This window comes from Oryctolagus cuniculus, chromosome 10 (assembly GCF_964237555.1).
Source record: "Oryctolagus cuniculus chromosome 10, mOryCun1.1, whole genome shotgun sequence".
Lineage (NCBI taxonomy): Eukaryota > Metazoa > Chordata > Mammalia > Lagomorpha > Leporidae > Oryctolagus > Oryctolagus cuniculus.
This window is the reverse complement of record NC_091441.1, coordinates 68157804-68180902: the sequence shown is the minus strand read 5'-3', so window position 1 is coordinate 68180902 and position 23099 is coordinate 68157804. Positions and strand designations below refer to the sequence as shown.

At 43.7% G+C, this 23099-nt stretch overlaps 1 protein-coding gene across 6 annotated transcripts in view; it reads left to right on the top strand.

The window, feature by feature from the left end:
• PIEZO2 (piezo type mechanosensitive ion channel component 2) overlaps nucleotides 1-23099 on the top strand; it is a 453482-nt gene that overhangs the window by 80849 nt on the left and 349534 nt on the right. For all 6 annotated transcript variants that reach the window (XM_070050492.1, XM_051851439.2, XM_051851440.2 and 3 more), the window contains exon 2: nucleotides 1178-1273. In XM_070050492.1, the coding sequence (XP_069906593.1) occupies nucleotides 1178-1273 (96 nt within the window). The remainder of the gene's footprint in view (nucleotides 1-1177; nucleotides 1274-23099) is intronic.

Genomic DNA, 23099 nt, shown 5'->3' with positions numbered 1-23099 from the left:
TATTAGTTATAATAGGCTACTTTAAGTGGTTGACAACTTAGAATTTGATTGTGTGTAGAAACTCAGCAGTTTTACTCCATTCTGCCAACATTTTGTTTTTTATATAAAAATTATATCTTTTTATGTTATGGATCTACTAACAAATTACTGTAGGCATTATTATTATTAATAATAACTATTATTTTTAGTAGTTTTGTCTTAACCTTCATACCTCCTGTTTAGAATTTTTAAGATTCAGGGAGCCGGCGCTATGGCTCACTTGGTAAATCCTCTGCCAGCGGCGCTGGCATCCCATATGGGCACCAGGTTCTAGTCCCAGTTGCTCCTCTTCCAGTCCAGCTCTCTGCTGTGGCCCGGGAGGGCAGTGGAGGATGGTCCAAGTGCTTGGGCCCCTGCACCTGCATGGGAGACCAGGAAGAAGCACCTGGCTCCTGGCTTTGGATCAGTGCAGCACCGGCCGTAGCGGCCATTTGGAGGTTGAACCAACGGAAGGAAGACCTTTCTCTCTGTCTCTCTCACTGTCTATAACTCTACCTATCAAATAAATTAAAATTAAAATTAAAAAAGAATTTTAAAATATTCAGTTTATTTATTTATTTATTTGAAAGGAAGAGTGCCAAAAAGGGAGAGAAAGAAGAAATGTGTGTGTGTGTGTGTGTGTGTGTGTGTGTGTGAGAGAGAGAGAGATCCTTCATCCACTGGTTCATTCCCTAAATAGCTACAATAGCCAAGGCTGAGTTAGGTGAAACCAGAAGCCAAGAACTCTTCCATTAGTGTCTCCCACATGTGTGACAGGGCCTAAACACTTGGATCATCATCCATTGCTTTCCCTGGCACATTAGCAGGAGGCTGATTGGGAAGTGGAGCGACAGGACTTGAACCAGAACTCTGACAGGGGTAAAGGCATCACAAGTAGCAGCTTAACTCACTGCATCACAATGCCGGCTCCTCCGAGTTAGATTTTAAGAGCAAGAACCACCTATTTTAATTCACTGTTTCTCATCATGCTCAATATAGCCATGAACAGGTAATAAATATCGAATGTATACTTTGTGATTGACAGATCCATTTAGGAAGTGATACTTGAGCTAGTGATATTTGATTCCATGTTTGACACTGTTGTACACCCTGGTTCTGTTAATGACGTTCTCCCTCTCTTTTCTCTCCCCAACCACAGCATGTGCATTCCGGTACAATGGGCTCTCCTTTGTCTACCTTATCTACCTCTTGCTCATTCCTCTATTCTCAGAACCAACAAAAGCCACAATGCAAGGTAAGGCACTTATTATTTGGCATAACAGTTATACAGTTTCTTTTTTTAAAAACTTTTATTTAATGAAAATAAATTTCCAAAGTACAGCTTATGGATTACAATGGCTCCCCCCCCATAACTTCCCTCCCACCCACAACCCTCCCCTTCAGTTATACAGTTTCAATGCATTTTTGTGTTTATCTGATGGGAGAGATGTTATCTGTGCAACATGGGTGGTCCAGTTGGGAGTGGGTGTCAAATATTTGAACAGCTACATTAAATAGAGCTGTATAGAAATTGTGATAATTTCTTAGGTCACTTTCACAGTTGTTCTTCACATGTAGTCCCTATTAGGTCTTTGTTAGTATGCTTGGCAGTATATCTGGAATGATGTGTCTAGATAAAACTAAAAAAGTATTGTCAATCAAACATGGCAGTTGGCATTGACACATGTGTGTCAATGTTGGGGGAGAAGTTAGTGGCAATTGGAAGGGGCAGAGCAGTGTTTGACATTCCTAAGCCACTTAGCAGGAGACCAAGAGAGGAAGCCTGCTCGTAATCCAGCCTTGTTCATGTCAGTTGAGGTTTGTTAGCATCTGCCTCAATGACGTAATGAAAGGGCATAATCTGAGTTGGAAGCATATTTTCTTAGGCATGTTCCTGCAAAGCTTTAGATCCCTTTCCTGCTCCTCTACAAGGTCTCAGGACATAGAAGAGAGCTGTGTTTGTTGAGGCTGTAATTTGGAAGCATGGTCTGGTTTGTGAGTTTGTTTATTTGAAGTTCTCCCACAAGTATCAAACTAAAACCATGCTTAGATAATTTAATCAATTGTTTTGAAAAACGCCCACACTGCAAAAGTAAGGACTGTGCCAAATGCCTTAGGTGAGTGTAATAGCCCTCAAGGCTATCTGTTTACAAGAAAGGAAAAGGAAGTTGTGTTTGACCCAACCTATGGAGCAGCATGGGAGAGCTCATTGCTGGTGACTTTCTTGTTGATGGTGGACTCTGGAGGAAGAAGAAAGACCCTGGTGTTCACAGAGCAACAAACAATGACTGCATCTTTTCCATTCTCTCCATTCATCATTAAATTGTAAAACACTTGCAGATCTTCATCCCAGTGTTGTGACTGCAATAGTTATATGTCATGTTGATTTTCCTGACTCAGGAGAGGAATGCCTTAATGTCCCTTAAATTTTTAATATACAAAGTTAGGAAAGACTAGAGAAATGTGAGTTTACGTAAATCTTTACCCCAGCCACTACAGCCTCATTCCTGAAGAGATCAACATAAGCAAAATGGTTTCAGGCCTCAGAACAAGATTGCAGCATATAGGCAACTTCCACTTCATAACTTGATGCTCATTTTTCAGAGAAAGAAGGTTTGTGTGCATTCAGCTTAAACATGACTACCTTTATATATTCAATTGCATTATCTATCACGTTTATATCAAGTTGGAACCTTATGTCTTTTTTGGATTCGAGGTAACTGGGATCTGTCCCTTTGTATGTATGTGCCCACCCTAACTTTTCCTTTATCTCTAACTAACCAGTCCTGAATGTTGCAACAATGGCAGAAGTGCTCACTGGTCTAAGTTCAAGTGCACCAGGGACTGACACTATCAGGAAGATCACAGGTGAAACAAAATCAAAGGCAAAAAAGAAAATCCTCTCTAGATAAAGAAATACCCTGAACTAACAAAATGCAACCAGGTCAATGAACCAACAAGGCATAATCAAGGGCACAGTTGTCTCCTGGCGCAGCTCATAATAGGAAAGGAGAGGACAGCAGGCTTGAGAGGGAAATCCACTTGGATCTTCCCCATCCCTACCTGGAAGCAGCATTGTGAGAATTTATTTTCCTCTTCCCTGCATTTCAGCACCAAGAAACATGGCTGATATTCAACATAGCCTCATTTGCTTGTTTGTTTCTGTGATTGCAGAGGGACTCCAGGAAGGGACGTCACATGTATTTTTTCTGAACTCATAGGGCTCCTATTCCCTGTGTTCCTAAAATCTGTGTTTTGAGACATTCCAGGTTAGACAGCCCTGGTGGTGTGAGGTCCCCTATGGAGCTGACCTCTGCCAGTGATGGCCCCAGCACGCAAGGATGCTGTGTGTGCTGTGTGGCTTTTCGGGGGACTCAGGTTCAGACTTGCTTGGACTCTGGAGTTGGTGTCCCTACATGTTTTTCATGAATCAGTCAAAAAAGTACATTGGCAAATTGAAAGGACTGCTGGCAAGCTCTGCATTCCCTGTGCCCAGACAGTTTGTGCCTGAGACGGTGACTGAGTTTGAATTGGCCTCCAGAGCCGATCAGGCCACACTCTCCATTGCTAGACCTGTGGACTAATGCAGATTCCACCTGAACTGGAAGGAAGGTGCATGAATGAGAACAGCACTCCAGGTCCTTCCCTCTGCTCTCCACTGGGTCTCCTAAGTATCTTTTTTTTTCTTTTTTTTTTTTAAAGATTTAATTTTTTATTTTTATTTGAGACAGTTACACAGAGAGGTAGAGATAATGAGAGAGGTCTTCCGTCCACTGGTTCTCTCCCAGGATGGTTGCAATGGCCGGAGCTGAGCCGATCCAAAGCTGGGAGCCAGGAGTTTCTTCCAGGTCTCCCACGCGGCGCAGGGGCCCAAGGACTTGGGCCATCTTCTACTGCTTTCCCAGGCACATTAGCAGGGAGCTGGATTAGAAGTGGAGCAGCTAGGACTCGAACTGGCACCCATATGGGATGCTGGTGATGCAGGCCGGAGTTTTAACACACTGTGTCACAAGTTTCTTTCTTGTATCTTATCAGCACATCCATAAAAATGCCCAGGATATAACAAATATTAATATCATAAGTTGGGAGGTGATTTTTGGATCTAGCTCTTGGAATAGTGTATTAGTCTGATTTTGTTACTCTCATGAATTGCCTGAGGCAGACTACTTTAGAAAGAAAAGAGGTTTATTTTGCTCAGAGTTTTGGAGGTGCAATGGCATGGCTCCAGCATCAGCTTAACTCTGGGGAGGGTCTCGAGCCCATATTGGGAGCATGTGAGGAAAGTAGTGATTACACAGTGAGACAGAGGCCAGAGACTGATTCAGGGGTCAGGTTCAGGCTGACTCATGAGAACAACCTCAGGGGTTCCTCCATAACTACTTTTATACCTTCTGAGGGCAGAGTACCCACTGACCTGGGAACCTCCGACTAGGTGCCACCTCTTTAAAAGGTCTACCACCTTCCAACATTGTAATCCAGAGGAGCAAGTTTTCAGTACTTGAACGCTTGAGGGACCACCATGGCCAAACCATAGCAAGCAGCTCTAAATGCTCGATTCTAGTCCTGCTTTGTTGTTTAGGACGGGGACATTTACTTACTGTAGCTCACCTTATCCACAGGGAATATGTTCCAACACTTCCAGTGGCTGCTTGAAACCACAGATAGTACCAAACTTTATCTATGCTGGTATTTTTTCTATATGCCCTGCAGCAGAGCCACACAGGACCAGAGTTCATTAATGCCTCAGTGGTTCCTTTGCATCAGTACTCTTGCATTTTGAGGCCACTGCTAAATAAAACCAGAGTGACTTGAACAGAAGCCCAGGGATACCAGGCCAGTTGATCTGATAACTCAGTTTCTACTAGATGGCTAGCATTAGCATGTGGGTAGTATATACAGAGTGGATACGTGGCACAAAGGGATGATTCACATCCTAGGTGGGACAGGGTGAGATTTTATCACACTATTCAGCCTGGCATGTAATTTATAACTTGTAGTTGCTTTATTTGAGTAATTCTCCGTTAGCATTTTTGGACTGCAGTTGACCACAAGTGACTGAAATGTCAGAACGTGAAAGCCTGGGTGAGAGGAGGCTGCTGTGGTTGACCTCAAGGCTATCAGCAGGGCAGAGTTTCTGAGTATTACTGATGCCCTCTCCTTGCCTGTGATGAAGCAGGGGATTTGTTGTAAGACCTCTGTCACTGCGCTGGGGAGGCTGGGAGATGGGCAGCAGCTAGGGTTATATTGAAATGTATAAAAACTGAGTTTTTAAAAATTAGGGTGCTTCCTACAGAGCAGTGGTCTTTCTACATTCTGCCTGTTGAATTTCTTCATTTAGGGGAGGATTAAGCCTGTGACTATAAAGGAAATTGAGGCCAGAGTGCTGTTTAGGGCACTCGTCATTCTATGAATCCGTTGTGTATCCCGCTTCCCATGATGGATCGCTCTCTCCTTTTGCATTCTATCAATTATTATTAGCAGACACTGGACTTACTTATGTGATCCCTTTGACACTTAATCCTATCTTTATGATCAGTTATGAACTTAAACTGATCACTTTAAGTAGTAAGATGGCATTAGTACCTGCCAACTTAATGGGATTTGGAGTCCCATGGCAAGTTTTTAGTTTACCCTTAGTTAAGTCTAAGGGAGCGTGTGCTGAACTGTACATCTGCTCCCTCTCTTATTCCCACTCCTATTTTTAACAGGGATCAATTTTCAATTGGATTTAAGCACCTAAGAAAAATCCTGTGTTAAGTAAAGAGTTCAACCAATGGTAATAAGTAGAAAAAAATTCTAAAAAACATAAAACAGTTAAGCTGTTCCTTGACAGTCAGGACAAGGGCTGATCAAATCACTGCTTCTCATAGTGCCAGTTTTACTTCTACAGGAGGCAAAAAAAGACCTAAATGAAAGATCTCTGTGAGTGAGATCCCAGTGGAAAGAAGGGGCCATCAAAGAAGGAGGTACCTTTCTCTGAAGGGAGGAGAGAACTTCCACTTTAATTATGGCCTTGTCTAAAGAATGTCAGAGTTTGTGAACTCAAGAGGCTTCCATAGCCTTGGCAGCTCATGACAAGAGCCTCGAGTGATTACTGACATCATAAATAATTGTTAAACCAACAACAGGAGTCACTGTGCACTTGCTCCCCATGTAGGACCTCTGTCCTTAATGTGCTGTACTATGCGAATTAATGGTAAAACTTATCTTCAAACAGTACTTTATATTTTCTGTGTCTGTGTGGGTGCAAACTGTTGAAATATTTACTTAGTATAGAGTTGATCTTCTGTATATAAAGATAATTAAAAATGAATCTTAATGAAGAATAGGTTGGGAGAAGAAGTAGGAGATGGGATGGGAGGGTGGTTATGGGGAAAAGAACTGCAATAATCCAAAAGTGTACTTTTGAAATTTATATTTATAAAATGAAAGTTTTCTATAAAAATAAAATAAAGGAAATTGAAAGTGTGGTATCAAAAAATTAAAAGAAAATGGAAGGAAGAAAGGAAGGAGGAGGGAGAAGAGTGGGAATATCATCATGCTTTTAAAATTGTATATATGAAATATATTAAATGTGTTCTCTTTATGTAAATAATTTTTTTAAAAAATTAGGATGATGGATAGTACTCAGAATCCCCTTAGCTTAGGGGTGCTATTGACTAAAGAGGGCTGAACTATACAGATACACAGAATACTAGAGGAAGAAGAGCCTACTGGTGTGATCAAGAACATCCCAGCTACCAGTTAGTGGAGTCCCTTCTTCAGCTCTCATGTCTGCTGCCCATGTGGTTCTTCCTACAGATGAGTGGTGCCAGGGAGTTCCCTGTCTTCTAGGGACTCTATGGTACTGTTGGGCAGTTCGTTCTTGAATCAAACAGAAATCTACTACTTCACAAATACAAGCCATTGTTTCTGATCTAGAGCAACAAAGAAAGAGTTAACAGAGACCAGAAGATCATTTTATAATAATATTGTGAAGGGAGTTGTCAAATGGTAAGCATTTGACTAAATGACATCTGCTGTCTTTCATCCATCAAGGATTTTGGAACTCTTAGTTTTCTATTTCAGATCTTCAAATGTGTAGTTATCCCAGTAGCATTGTATCAGTCAGGGTTCAACTAGAAATCAGGAATCATTCTGGATGGTTTTTGAATGTTTATTCATATATTTTAATCTATTTGAACGGCAAAAACAGAGAGAGAGAGAGAGAGAGAGAGAGAGAGGTGGGGGGTGGGGAGAGCTCTTCCATCCATTGGTTCATTTATTCTACAAATGACTGAAACCGTGCTTGACCAGGCTGAAGTCAGCAGCCCAAAACTGTGCAGGTCGCCCAAATGGGCAGCAGAGACCCAATACTTGGGCTGTTGCTGCCACCCAGGATACAGTAACAGGAAGCTGGATTGGAAGCAGAGGAGCCAGGACACGAACTGGCACTCTGAGGTGGGTTGTGGGTGTCCCAAGTGGCAGCTTAAATCATTGCACCACAACACCCACCTCACTCTAGGTGTTTTTAAAAAAAGAACATTTAACAGAGGGAATCAGTTGCAAATAACAGTGATGGAAGAACTAAGAAGTTGGGAGCAAAGTTGAAGCCATGTAGCTATCTGCAGGGAAGCTGGGGAGGATTGGGGTTGGGTGGCAGCAGCAGAATTCAAAACAAGAGCCATTGGCCACTGCCATATCTGCAGGAGAAAGTTTAGCAACAAGTGTGTGTGCAGACAGCATTGGCTGACCCTCTGCAGTCTACTGTGTCAATCAGATATGACAGCCCCATGCCAGTCATTAAACAATGACCTTTGACTTTTCCAGTGTCCTGTGGAGAGTTGGGGAAGGGATGGTATCTCCCTTCTGTCTTTGTTTGCTGGGAAGAAGATTATTAGTGACTCCAGGACATGATTTATAGATTGCCCCGACCAGATCCACTTCCTGAAGAGGCTCCTCTCTCTGCCAGAATCTCTTCCACAAGATTATGTGCAGCACACGCTGTGGTGTTAATGCACAGTCCCCTTTCAGGATGGAGGCACCTGTTCCCCACCTGCCAGCAGGTGTTTCTGGATCAGTGCACTGCAGAATCCCTGTCTGGGAATTGATGGCGGTGGAAGGGAACCACTTTACATGAATTTCTCTTTGCCCTGGCCAGAGAAAGCCTGAACATTGTGACTGCTGAACACAGTTATCAAGACAGGAAGGTCTCGGTCAGCAGAGGTGTCTGGCGCAAGAGCATCAATATTTAGTGTCTGCCTATGTGTGGTCTTACTTCCTTCACTCTGAACAGGTGTTGCACAAGAATACTACTCAATAATCCCCTTGCTGTCTGCATCCTCCTCAGGCTCTGTTTCTGGGGAACCAGCTACAAGGGTCCATGATGCATGGACCTCTGCCTCAGGCCTCCTACCCATGAGACAACACATGTGGTTGGACAGCTGGAGCCTGGGCAGAGGGGCCAGCCTGGGAGGTGAGAGTTAGATGAAGAGACAGCTCTAGCATTCATGTCCAAGGTCACACATAGTCTGCCCAGTGCAGCAGTGAGGGAACAATGTGGCTGTCTCTCCCTCCTGCCACTCACTTGACCTGGATGTCACTTCTTTGAGTCAAATCCCCCCCTTAGCACTTAGAGATCCATACACTTCAGGATAAGGAGGCTTTGTGGGGGAATCAAAGGAGCAGATAGATCTTAAGCAATATATAAAATGATTAGCCAAATAGTAGTGATTATTAGTTGCAGAACTTACACAGGTTTGAGTCAGCAGATCTCTGTGCTATGGTTTGAATATCCCCTCCCAAAGTCATATTCAAATTCAATTCACTTGCCTCTGTTGCACTTTTATGAGATGGATCCTTTTAGAGGTGTTCAAGTCACACAGGCTCTGGCTTCATAAATGGATCAAGGCCATTACTGCAGGAGAAAGCTCCCATGAAAGGACAGTTGTGGCCCACTCCTTCTGTCTCATGCCCTCCTTCTTGCCATACAATGGCCCTTACATATTTTGATATGGTAAGAAGGCCCTTGCCAGATGCTGGTGTCATATTCCTGGACTTCCCAGACTCCGAGCTGTCAGAAGGAAATCGCTGACGTCTGTAAGTGACCCTGTCTCAGGCATTCTGTTATGGTAACAGAGAATGGACCAAGACACTGTGCTGGAACATCCCTCCACAGATTTCCAGCGGGTGGCTTTGCCCATAACTCAGATTCATCTCAAATGTCACCTCCTTAGAAACATCTTCCTTTGCTTACCTATGTGTCCTATTCCACTTCCCCTTGTATTTTTCATGCTGTGAACCAGTTTTATTTTCCTCAATATGTATATGATCTGAAATTCTCTGTGGCCCTTAGCAAGAGCTAGATTTGAGGGTCCCAGACACACAGCTGTTCTGTTTCTCTCCCCAGTTATTCCTGCACATTTCTCACTGGGAGTGCACCTGGAGGAAAATTCCCGTAGCTGGTGAAATTCTAGGCGTTCTACAGAGCTCATCTGTTATCTTGCAGTCAATTTTTTTTTTTTGTTTCTTTAGTGCCCCAGTCTGTCTAAAATCAGTCATTCCTGTCCCCAGGCCAGTAAAAACAAAAACAAAATGAAAAACTATAAAATGCTGTTTGAAAGAATTCTTCCCCAGTGTGTTCTGATGCCCGTGGGAGCCTAGAGAGGGTAGAGAGGCCCTGGTGAGGCTCGACCCTGCCCCTTGCCTACCTAAGCTGCTTCTGCTGGGGCTGGGCTGAGTCCCACTGGACACAGCAGGTGTCAGGATGGAGACCCCACTATTTAGGACCCCTTAGGTTTCCTTGGTTCACTCTTGACTGTGCTGTTGTCCCTGTTGGGCAACGTGACTTGAAGTCATCTCCAAGAGAGTCAATTCTTGCAATGTCTGTTTCTTTCTGTCTGTCTCACAGCGCACGCGCATACACACACACACACACACACACACACGGCACTTTGAATGGGCAGTAGCCCTTTATGTAAGCCCCTCACTTCTGCTGTCACAGTCACTCCAACCCACCTCTCTTCTTGCGTTTGGGTTCCTAAAGCAAGACTCATTTCTCAGTCTAGAGTATCTCTCAGGCTCACAAGGTCATCTCCTTGAAGCCCCTTCCAGCAGGCTTGGGATTCTCTCCACCACATCCAATTCTCTGGTCTTCTCCAACATGAATCGTTCCACATCCTTCCCCATACAATGAGGAGGCACAGGTTGGAAATAAACATTCGTTGTCATGGTATTATCTGAAGAATAAGAGTGTTTGGCATGAAGGCTTGGCCCCTCAGCTTTTTAGGGTTCTGAAACTGAGCCATAATCCCAATTTAATAGATTTATTTAGTGTTTTTGTCCCTTCCAGTGTGTAAACAACAAATGGCAAGCATATGGCCTTTGTTTCTACTGTTGTATAACCAGGGCCCCAAATAGTGCCTGATGTATGGCAGGCACTCAATAAATATTTATGGAACTAGTGGATTTACTTGTAGAGTCTAGGGTTCTAGAATCATTGGTGAACATAGCTGTAGTCCTAGGCTTACTCAATCCTCATAATAGCAAACATCATAGTTTATTGCATGCAGTAGTCCCCTGGAGACAGAAGCTTAGGATATGACAGGCCATGGGATTCTGTTATTTTAGATTTAATTAGGATCAGAGGATCATGAGTAATTGAAAAAATCAAGACTGTTAAAAATGTTTTATGCTTTCACTTACAACAATGGGCATTTTATTTAAGCATGTAATTCTGTAGGAAAGAAATGAATATTTTCTTGCTGCTCAAAAGCTGTGATCTTGGCATTATTGAGATTTCTTTCCATTAAATTTATTAATCTATGTATAATTAACTTCAGGTAGCTCTAGAATTGCAAATGAATGAAATTTCAAGTTATTTTCCCAGATATAAAAATGATTTTGTAGACCTTATAATATATTGAGTACAACATACTCAATATGATAGAAGAATTTTGGTTTTGTTTGGATGAAATATAAGTATGAAAACATGTGTGATCTGGAAGAAGGCCACAGTAAGTACTCCATAAATATTGGCTAATAATAATTTCATTATTTTTGAAGTACAACATTATTCCTTTGAATGTCAGAGTGAGCTAGATTTGGAAAACTCATTCTCTTTGGAGGACTACAGGAACTTTTTTCCAGTGCTCTCTAAATATTCACGAAGAATGATGTGATATCTAGTGTGCTTGACACAGCGGATGCTTTTTATTTCTTTTAAATAATACTTAAACTAATTGTCCTGTTAATAGCCAGTTCCATCATTAAGTACATATTGTTGTATGTTAGTATTTAATCCTCAAAATAAACATTTGAGGGAGCTGCTATTTTTATTAAAAACTATTAACAAAAATTCTCACCTGACAAAGAAAGACTGAGTTATACATGGGCTATGAGTAAACTCCAGGACTCACAGGTGCTAAGAGGCGGGCCACACTGTCCAGCACTGTGTGCTTTTGACTCATACCCTTTGCAGAGTTAAATGTTCTGAGAGTTTGCAAGGAAAGGGGGAAATTCAGTCCCAAAATAAATACTTGTTGGCTGATAGATTATCAGGCTCTGGACACAAGGACCTGGAGATACAATAGGAGTCTCTCTAAGGGAGTTATTTACTATGGTTTGGTGCAGATGGATGGTAGATCTATAGGCGAGCTAGAAAATAACATGGTATTAAGTGTGATTGGTTATTTCTCTCAGCAAGTATTAATTGAAAGGTGCGTTGTCACCAAACACTGTTTGGACATATAGAGGACAGAAAGATGGAGAAACGTGGCCCTTCACCAGAACAGCTTCTCAAACACACTGGCTTTTGTGTGTTTTATTGAGTGGGCGGAGCTCTTCCAATGCAGCTATCTTTAGAAGCCACCTGCTATACCAGTGACATTGTTACTGCTCTAAACTTATCTCAGGTGACTCCTTTGCAGCAGTCTTAAGAGCTTACCTTGAGTAGGCTCCCTGGGGGCAAACTCTTGTCCTTTGAAAGTGATTTTGATTTGTGTAGCATTTGAAGTCCAGCTTGAATGGGGAAAATGAACGATTAAATGAGCTCTGTCAATTTTAAAGGGAGGAAACAAAACAGACTATTTAATATGAACCCAAGTGTTTGAAGGTCATTCCTCACTGAATGAGGAGGTTTGAGATGTATTTGAAAGAGAACAATGCGAATCATATGCATGGTGAATACACATGGAACATGTATCTATCTTTCCAGATGGATACGTGTGTGTATGTATATATGTGTGTGGACACGTGTGTATATGGGCTTTTATGTGGAGATATATGTGTGGACGAATGCATGTGACCTTACATGTCATTATGGAGTGAGGTGAAAGGCAGCATCCTGAGGAAGTATCAACTGTCTGGATTTATTCTAGAATCTTGACTGTAAAAGCTAAGCAGTGCCCACTTGGTCCAGCTCAGAAACTCAGGTATTCCTCTGGAGAGGTGTTTTGCCTGGGAATGTAATGAAAATAAAAGCGGCCAACTCTGTGTCACATTTCCTATGTTCCAGCCACTGCTACAAGCACTTTCTATGTATTAAGTCATCTTATTAAAGAATAGGAAAATGACATTGCAAAGACAGAACCTTTATTCTGAAATGAAAACAAAAATTATTGTGCAGTTAAATAGAAAAAAAACTCCTTTTAGCAGCCTAGGAATGCTATATAGGGAAGCCCTGATAGAGATGGTCTGTCCTCTGTTTACAGAATTGAGAACTGCATCAGTGCAGCCAAGGCACATTCCAGCCAGTCTAAATTCCTGCTTTCCCTTTGCCATCCCATGTCACTGGGCCTTGCCATATATCCTCAAGGAGGTGGGACTCTTCCCCATTTCTTGCACTTACTTGTAAATTCTTAGTTTTTGATGCTAGTAGGGGTAGAGAACCTTTTTTCTGCCAGAGGTCACTTTTGTATATGTAAATGATATTTATAACATCATTTGCAGTCCATACAAAATTATCATCTTAAAAATTAGCCTTCTATAGATTTATCGAAATTTTGGGTCTCACCTGCAGTTGTCTTTATATGCCAGACCAAAGGATTTGGTGAGCTTTATAGCCACAGGCTGGGAGTTCCCCACCCCTGCTAAATGGTCAAGGTCTAGCGTCTTTGTCAGTTGGTTTCAACAGCAAGTTTTACATACTCCCATTTATGTCCAAATAAATGATAGTCCCGATATTATCAGTTAAGTGCTCACAGACTGTGGTGGGAGAGGTGCACCTCCAGGTACAGTGTGATATTTGTTCTTTGCTGGAACTGGTTTCTGTCTGCTAACTGGGACCTACCAGCAAGTTTTTTTTTTTTTTTTTCTGTCAGTGTGTGCTCTTGCATGCTGGAGCAGATAAGCAGGTCTTATCCATTCATTTGACTTAATAGTGGCAGTTAGAAAGAGATGTTGCAGATTACATGACTACAACATTAGCCATTGCCCTGCAGGAAAGCTACCCTAACAGCATAATCACTTGACCAGTTCATAGGTGAAGTATTGATTTACAGATACACATGCACACATACACACCTACAGACTCATGACAATGGTAGTGTGTAATTATTTCTAAGAACAGAATTGTTTCCTTGTCCAAGAACCTATACTCCTCCAAGGCCTCCATTCTGAATGTTCTCAAACACTGGACAGACAGCAGTGGAATAGATGAGAACAGAACTTCCAGGAGTAGACAAAAGGGAAGGGTTTCTGGAGCCTCGGTGGGTTTATATTATATTATATTATATTATATTATATTATACCCTTACTGCTCAGTTATGCTGTCTGGTTCCCTGCAGAGTAGGTGAAACATCAAATTCTTTGCTGAGGTCAATAGATTGCACAGGAACAATGATAAAACTGCACACACCGACCCTTTCAGGCAGCCATCAAAATGCTTTCCAGCATATGGTTTTGTGGCAATTTTTCATCTCCTTGTTTCGAAAGGAGTAGGTCTCTGAAATATCTCTTTTCCTTAATAAACTTGGCTCTGTTATTTTTCAGCAAGGTAGCAATTCCCCTGATATATTTGCTTGCATTTACACTCCAAAGTTATTACGCATTCTGTATTTTTTTTCTGTTCGTTGGGAGCACTTCCAGTATTGGGGGAAACATAATTAAAAAGGGGTAGGAAAGGAGGGACATCATGCGCTTTGCTGACAATTGTGACAACGTGGAATTTTTAACAGGTCATGTCAAGTTTTGCAAACTGTTGTCAAAGTTATCCTAAGATGATAGAGACGAAAGGAGTTTTTCGTTCTCCTCTGCTCTGAACAAGATTCCTATTTTAAGAGGAAGTTATGGTTAGGAAGTTGTGTGTGTGTGTGTGTGTGTGTGCATGCATCTGAAAAATAACCAAAACACCAAAAGGACTTTATCCTGTGATTTTGACCCAGGCTACAGGTTAGCAGGATCATTAAGGCACCTGACAAAAGAAAAACGATGTTCAATTTGCTTGCTTGAAGAGGCAAAGAGGCCTGTAACTTGTAAAGCAGTGTTTAGACATCAGAAAGGAAATAGTAGCAGATATTTAAAACTGCTTGCATCTGGTTTTTGTTAAAAACAGTTAAGTCTTTATACCATTAGGATTATTACTACTGTGTTTTACTATGTCACAATAAAGCAAAAGGCAAAAAAATATTTAATTGAATAAATGACTAGGTTGTGTTTTTTTCATCAGGATCATCTCCAAAGGGAATGATGAAAAAAAACGATTAGGTGTTTGTTTCTTGAATAAAATAATTTGGGGCTTGAAGTTTGTTCCTTTTCAGGACAGCACAAATGTATTATTCCATTGCTGCTTTAAATTTAGTGTATTCTGTTTTGTCAGACAGAGGGAGTTTCAGGCAACATGTAATTCTTAGCTCAGGGAACATTGGATCATATTATTATATGACCAAACAAAAGATTTCGGAAGTGCACAGCTTTCTACTGTGTTTGGCTGTGCTAAACCACATCAACAATATGACTTCACCTGTTATTCACATGTGGCCATCTCATTACAGTGAGGTAGCTCACTCGGATTGACTTCAGTTTGTCCATCATCTCTTCAGATTACTGCTCTCTTGTTTATCCCTTTGATAGCCATTTCGCGGATCCTCCCCCGTCAGGCTTTGTCCTGGGCCATCAGACAGACAAAGGGGAACAGGTCAGGCCCTCTGACCTCAAGATGGGACTCCAGCTCTGCCATTGCTGTCTGCCTGGTCTCGGGCGAGTCGCTTGAACAGCCTCGTGGTTTCCTAGCAAGCTCAGTGCTTGGCACTGCTCCTGGACAGACGTTGGGAGACCGGCAGTTTGTAGGTCCTGTGATAGGTGCTAAGGAGACGAATAACATGCTCTCCATGAGGACATCGTAGCGCCTCTCTAACTTTTAAGTTTCATTTTGCCTCTAAAAGTCTTCAACTGTATTTGTCTTGTTTGTGTATTATTTTATAAAGATTTATTTTTATTGATTTGGGAAGTAGAGAGAGATCTTTCATCTGCTGGTTCGCTCCCCATATGGCCACAACAGCCAGGGCTGGGCTTGGAGCCAGGAGCCAGAAACTCCATGCACAATTCTCTCATGGGTGGCAGGGATCCAAGCACTTAGGTATCTTCTGCTGCCCTCTCAGAGGCATTCGCAGTAAAACTGGATCAGAAGGGGAACAGCCAGGACTCGAACCAGTACTGAGATATGGGATATTGGCATCATGAGCAGTGGCTTAACCTACTGCACGATATCGACCCCTAGGTCTTACTTTAAGCTAATTTATTTCCATTTTTTGAAACTTGCTTTCTTCAAAACCTGAACAGAGCAGTCCACCCTTTGGAGACGCTGGTGGATTCATTTGTTAGAAAGTCTGGGCTTGCTTCATGTGTAACTTCATGTGTTACTGTCAAACATGGTTTGTACTGTTTATTTGTACAGATTTATGTGAAGTGACCTTTTGAAATGCAAATTTACATCTTCAAACAATGCTAATCATCATCATTATTATTAATATTATTATTATTATTTAACTTATTTGAAAGGCAGAGTTAGAGAGGTGGAGACAGCGAGAAAGAGTTCTTCCCTCTGCTGGTTCACTCCCCAAATGGCTGCGACAACATAGACTGGGCCAGGCCAAGGTCAGGAGCCAAGATCCAGGAGCTTCTTCCCAGTCTCCCACATGGATGCAGGGGCTCATGCACTTGGCCAATGCTCCACTGCTTTCCCAGGCACATTAGCCAGGAGCTGGATGGGAAATGGAGCAACTGAGATTCAAACCGGCACTCAAATGGGAAGCCAGTGCTGCTTGCTGGGGCTTTAACCAGCTGCACCACAGCGCTGGTCCTTAAACAGTGCTTAGTATTAATTACAGAGCGCCCCGCCCCTCCCCCACCTCTTCAGGGCAGCCATGATGCCTGGAGTGTTGGTGGCTGAAGGCTCGGAGCAGTGTGCATCTCTGGGAACTTCCCTGCCTCACCCAAGGTTCATTGTCTCTGGTGCATGGGGCAGCTCCCATCTCCGTGAGTTGGGGGGTGGGGTCTGCAAAGGCCCTGTCCCCTGGCCTTGTTCTGGGGCCCCTCTGTGGGGCTGTCTCAGCTTTCCAGGTAGTCAGATGCAGCATCTGCTGCACTGCACTGCACCTGACTTCCCCCTCCCTGCTCTTCCTGGATGCACCCCCAGCAAGTCCTCCACTGGGTCAGATGATGGCCCAGACACGCATGTGTCCACTCTCTGAGAGCAAGAACAGTGGTGGTGAGAGGTCCCACAGAGCAGGGTTCCTTGCGGAGGCCATGTAGGGAAACAGGGCTGCTGCTGCTTGCAGCTAAACAGATCACACTCTGCACAAGGCGCTGTCGAGAGGGCAATGAAGGCTGAAATCTGGCCCCTGGTACACTGATCAGAAGTTATTATTCTAGTTCAGAATTGCATGAACTAGAACATTAAGGAGTCCTGGGCATGGGCAAGTAGTTTTCAGAAAAAAGAGGAGACCACACTCTAAGGGAACAATGCTCTGGCCTTGTTCTGGCTTGTTCTTGGCTTTTCTGGAGAGCCCTTGCTCTCTCCTGGTGACCTTACACCTCTCTTTGGCTACCTTCCTTTGCCTCTTGTGTGCTTTTTGTGTAGCCGAGCCGTGATTGGATTAGACAGCACAAAGTGGTGTATGTAGCTACCATCTGGGAGAGTCTTGGTCTGCCTGGCCTCCTTGGAGCATTCTTCCATGCAGAACTACATGGTTGACATGACCCAGTACTGCTGCACCACGCATGGGGAGTTAGAAAGAGGTCTGGACAGCCCCTTTATTTTATTTTTAAAGATTTATTTATTTATTTGAGAGGCAGAGTTACAGACAGAGACAGGGAGAGACAGAAAGAGAGGTCTTCCAACTGCCTGTTCACTCCCCAAATGACTATAATGGTGGAGCTGGGGTGATCCAAAGCCAGGAGCCAGGAGCTTCTGCTGGAGTCTCCCATGTGGGTATAGGGGCCTAAGCACTTGGACCATATGCTGTTGCTTTCTCAGGCCATCAGAAGAGAACTGGATCAGAAGTAGAGTGGCCAGGACTTGAACTGGTGCCCATAAGGGATGTGGCAGACGGACATCACTATACCACAGTGCAGGCCCCTGGACAGGCGGTTTGGAGCATAAGAGATGGAGTAAGCAGAGGAAGTGGCTCCTAGGGAGGCCAGAGCAGAGTACTGGCAGCAGAGTTGTGGGACAAGGGCCACCTTGTCACACTACTACAGTGTTTCTTACCTCCACAGTGACAGTTAGCTGATGGCAGTAGGTGGGGATTGATTACTTATTCATCTCCAGGCTCATTCAACAGCCAGGTTATTAGAGAGATAGGATCATGGCTGCAGGCTGTGCTACCTGCCTTCTCGTAAGGGTTGAGCTAACACTTGTGGCCTGTGAGTGAGCTAGAAATGGTGACGAGGCTGGTTGGGCTGCAGCTGTCGTGGAAGGCAGGGACCGACTACCCTTCAGCCATATGCTGCTCATCAAGTATTCAGCAGCCAGAGCTCTCACAAAGGCTTTGTCCAAGGCCCACGCACACTTCGCAGGGTGTAAGAAAAGTGGCTTCCGAAGGCTGTGCAGGGCCCTGTGTTTGGAAATGGGGGACGAGGAAGGTGGTCCTGAGTTCTGCCTATTTTTTTTTTTTTTTTACTTTCTGAGTAATATCCTGACGGAGTCTGAATGAGCACGTCCTGTACACTGATGCACAGAGCATGATATCAGAGGAAGCCGGAGCTTACCCTGAGTGGCCAAACTGGATGGAGTGGTGATTGATTGGTTCATTCATTCATCTGACAAGGAGTTTTGAGGCACCTGCTCTTTCCAAACACCATGTTCGGAATTGGTCATACAATTATAAGCAAAAACAGGCCTCACATCGACATCTAGAACCTTGCCATCGACTTAGTGATCCCAAAGTTTAAGCTTTGTTTCATAGGGTAGATTCTGCAGTCTAAGTGGAGTTCACCTTCATTATTCACGGGTCTTGTGTTTGAGAATTGACCTCGCTGACAGCATTTATGTGTGTTCCCTGAGCCACTCCTCATGCTTTCAGGGTTGTTTCTGGATGTGCACAGGACCTTATAAAAATTCAGTTGCCTGACACTCCTGTTCCCAGCTGAGGGGGCCCAGGGGGTGGTCTGCTTCCTTTTCCTATCTTGGACCATAAACAGGTGTCAAAGAATCCTTTCTGCAGTCTGTTTAGTAATGTGCTTTTCACACTGTTGTGCTTTTGGGGGTGATTTCAGTTTGCAGTGGCCTCCACACAGTGTTAAAGTTGCTGTCTAGAGCTCTCAAGAGCAAGAAAGCCGTGGATAAAATCCATGTGTTCTGAAAGCCTTGTGGGGCCTGCGTTATAGTGCTGTTAGCCACGGGTCAGTGTTAGTGGATTAAATTAAATCAAATGTCTTCAGACAGAAGCCCATATAACAAGGTTCTGTATTGGCTGGTTGATGATAACCAATCTGTATTGGTTGGTTGGTTGGTTATCATGGTTTTTTTGTTGGGAATTTAAATTTCACTGCCATGTCCTGTATTTTTATTGCTGAAGCCTGGAAACCCTAATCATCGTGTGTATAGATGCTCTGATTGCCTGAGCATGCATGTCTATGCATGTGTGAAGGGAGGAGAGATTCCTCCTTTTGCAACTCACCATTTTGAGGCACAATTTGACTTTTTTGAGATGGACATTTGTAAACTCTACTCTCCAACTTAATGCAAAATGTTGATCTACTCTACCAACTGTCCATTTATAGGAGGGCATTTCAAAGGGTTCACATAAAAATGCAATGAAAAGATGTTTATTTTGGTACAAAGACTTTGAAATCCATGCATTTTTTTTTACAGGCAGAGTGGACAGTGAGAGAGAGAGACAGAGAAATAGGTCTTCCTTTTGCCGTTGGTTCACCTCCAATGGCTGCCGCGGCCGGCGCGCTGCGGCTGGTGCAACACGCTGATCCGATGGCAGGAGCCAGGTGCTTCTCCTGGTCTCCCATGGGGTGCAGGGCCCAAGCACTTGGGCCATCCTCCACTGCACTTCCTGGCCACAGCAGAGAGCTGGCCTGGAAGAGGGGTAACTGGGACAGAATCCGGCGCCCTGACCGGGACTAGAACCCGGTGTGCCAGCGCCACTAGGCGGAGGATTAGCCTAGTGAGCCGTGGCGCCTGCCCATAGTTTTTTCATAATATATATCTTCGCTAACTTTTTGAATAGTTCTTGTTTGCATTCAAACATTTTTTTTTGGTACTAAAATAAACCTATTTTTAAATTTCATTTCCATCACCTTTCTAGGTACCCTTGTACAAGCACAATTCTGATCAGGTGGGGTTATTGTTAGCTAATTAAAACTTGTATCAAAATACTCCCCTTTCTAACCTAAAACAGTGTTTTTGGATTTAGAGCCAGATTACTGATAAAACAGAAAGCTAAAAGTTATCTGTGGAGTCTTCTTTGAAGTACTTAATACTTTTGCATCACATTGAAATATAAATTCATTGGGGCTTAGAAGGTTGCTTAGGGTCCTTGAGTTATTTTGTCAGCTTCAGGTGCCCCCTGAGCACTTGCAATGCACTGCACACTCCTTGGGCTTCAACCCCAGCATCTGTCTCCCGTCTCCCCCATCTGCCTGGCTCCTCCATCAAGCACATCCGTTCTGATGACAGGGACAGTGACAATGGAATAGCTGGTAGGTGGTTTCCTCTCATGATCTCACATGCATTGGAAGCTATGATGGATAGAAGGTCCACTTCTCCTGGACATGATAGCCTGCCCTTTAACCCCGAGCCTCCCTCTTCCCTGGCCCTGAGCAAGTCCATTTCAAGGCCACTGGACCTCAGGGTGTCACAGTTCTGACACAAGCTGCTGACAATCACTGGGGACGTGTGCGCTCGCTCTCTGGTGACCTTGGAATGCTTTCATGGGCGAAGCAGCAAAACTTCCTCTTCCCACACTGGCTAGCTGAACCCTGGCCACATCGGGGTCAGAGGGGACTGTGTGTACAAAGTGCACTCAGCTAGTCCCCAGCCAGCAGGCATGCGTGGTGGTGGTGGTTGGGGGCAGGGAGGATGCTGACCTGCTTGACTGAATGGCTATGGCTGCATCTGGCTCTCCCCAGCAGCATGCCTCCTATACCTGGAGGGATGAGTGGGGCTGAGACCCAGGGTACACCCTCTAGGACGTTGCCTCTACAGAACAGATGTCTAAGTATTGGTGAGAGCAGGTTTCTCGTTGACTGGTCTGAACCAGAAGATATTGTATCCTCTTAGACCAGATACATATAAGGTGCTCCGTATCTCCTCCCCTACCACCCAACACTGCCCAGGGACCAGCATCTCCAGAAGAGACAATTTGGCCTTTAACAAGTCATGTGAAATAAAAGTAGCAGGTCACAGATGCTGGCAAACCAGGAGCTCCAAGAAAACTGCCGTGTAGACAAGAACAGCTGGGGCATGGCTCAGGCTTAGGTGTAAGGAGTTTGCTCTCAGCAGCAATGTGGATACTGAGTGAATGGAAGCTCCTTGGTTGGAGAGTTAGATGAAGAAGCAACACTGGTAGGTTTTTTTTTTTTTCAATTTTCCAAATTCATACAGCTCTTACATTTTAATAAGTGAGCTTAATAAGTTATACATAATGTGTAACTTTTTCTCACATTATTAAGAAGATCCGTACAATTTACATAGCCAAAAAAATGATGGACACAATTAGTCTACACACAGAAAGACCACAGATATGAGGACATGATGTAGTAAAATAAACAATGACTAACATCACGATTTCCTCCGGTTGCAACTATTTAGTTAAAAAACCCACTGACCTTTAAAAACAATGGCTGTGGCTGTCTGGGACACAGGATGGATTCTATAGGGCTGTGTTTACTTTGAAATCGTGTCTTTGTCTATTCATGAACTCGGGGCCAAGCTGCCAAGGTCATTCTGTGTTCCAATCCGCACATACTTTTGCGGCCTCTGAACTTGGTGTTGAATTGTTCTTTCTCTCCTCCCTCCGGGCCCTGGGAGAGATTGGGGGAACTTGTGAGTCATGTACCATCTGCTTCAAGGCTGGAGGGCAGCTTCTCCAAACTCCAGATTTTGCCTATTTTTACATGTAGATCACTGTTCAGGGCACTCCTGGAAAGCTGCTCCAGGAGGTTTGGGTCAGTGGTTGAAGTATGATTTGAAGGCAAATGTGAGGCAGGTCTTAGAATGGTTCTCAGCTCCCCCGCCAGCTGAGACTCTGCATTTGAGAAAACACAGAAGCTATCTGGGCTGTGGACCATGTGTGGCCCAGAGGAGGGACTTGCCTTCCACTAGGGGGAGCTGTTTTGTACAAAACATTTCACCTTTGCAGCTTTTCAAAACCTTTCAGACCATACCCAGGAACCCATTTAATTAGCCTCATTCATAATTTTTCTAGAAGAATTAAGATAATTTTGAATGATCCTTTCTTGGAAGTGCTATTTCACATTTGCCTTGTGTAAAAGCGAGAGTGTCTTTCATGAAGGAGACAAACGGAACCCAGTTCTGTGAAAATCACATTTACTAGGAAAAGGAGCACTAACTCAAGGACTGATTTCACGGTGAAACCCAAATATACAACATACTTTTACTTATGAGGTTGGCCAGAGGGTAGGAGAGAAGGCCTCAGAAAGTGGAGTCACTACTCCAAGGAGAAAGTTAAAAAGTCACCCTGATAGGCAAGTGCATGGATAGTGAATTTTCTATATAAATAATTTAGTCCTGAAGACTACAGCCTCCTGAACCAAATCCTTCTGGGCTATCATTCAAGAACAGCAGCAATCCCTTTCCTTATGTGGCCAATCTAACAATGCCATAGAAACACTTTATTGATAATGAAGATGACGAGTGTGCCCTAATTATGTTCTTGTCAGTGTATTCATCACCTCTCCAAACTCTGCTGGAAATTTTCCAAGTCAGAGCTTAGGCTGTAAAGAAATGTAAGTAAGCCAACATCGCTAAACATGAGGAATTTTTAAAAAATATTTTATTTATTTATTTGAGAGGTAGAGTTATAGACAGAGGAGGGGAGACAGAGAGGAAGTCTTCCATCATCTAGGTCATTCCCCAGATGGCCACAATGGCTGGAGCTGAGCTGATCCTAAGCCAGGAGCTTCCTCTGGGTATCCCTCAAGGGTGCAGGGGCCCAAATACTTGGGCCATCTTTACTGCTTTCCCAGGCCATAAGCAGAGAGCTGGATGGGAAGAGGAGCAACCAGGATATGAAACGGTGTCCCTATGGGATGCCAGCACCACAAGTGGACGCTTAGCCTACTAGGTCACGGTGCCGGCCTCAACTCAAGGAATTCGTAGTCTAAATCTGAGATTATGCTTGGAAATAATGTTAAATGAGTACGTGCATCAGATCAATAGTAATAGCGGCATAAATTGCTCTGATCCGCTGTTCTAGAACTAAAGAGGACAGACTTGTTCTGGTTGTTGAGGAGTGTCTACCCTAAGTTACGAGTTTAGTTATACGTAATTACCCTTCAGCCCTTCCTTTGGCCAACAGCAACTTTATGTGCTTGGAGGCTTCTCCTGGAAAGTGAAAGCAGGTGCAGGACATCTGTGCAGCGGCCCAGGGTAGACTTTCTGGGCCATTGGGCATCAACAGTGTCCCAGC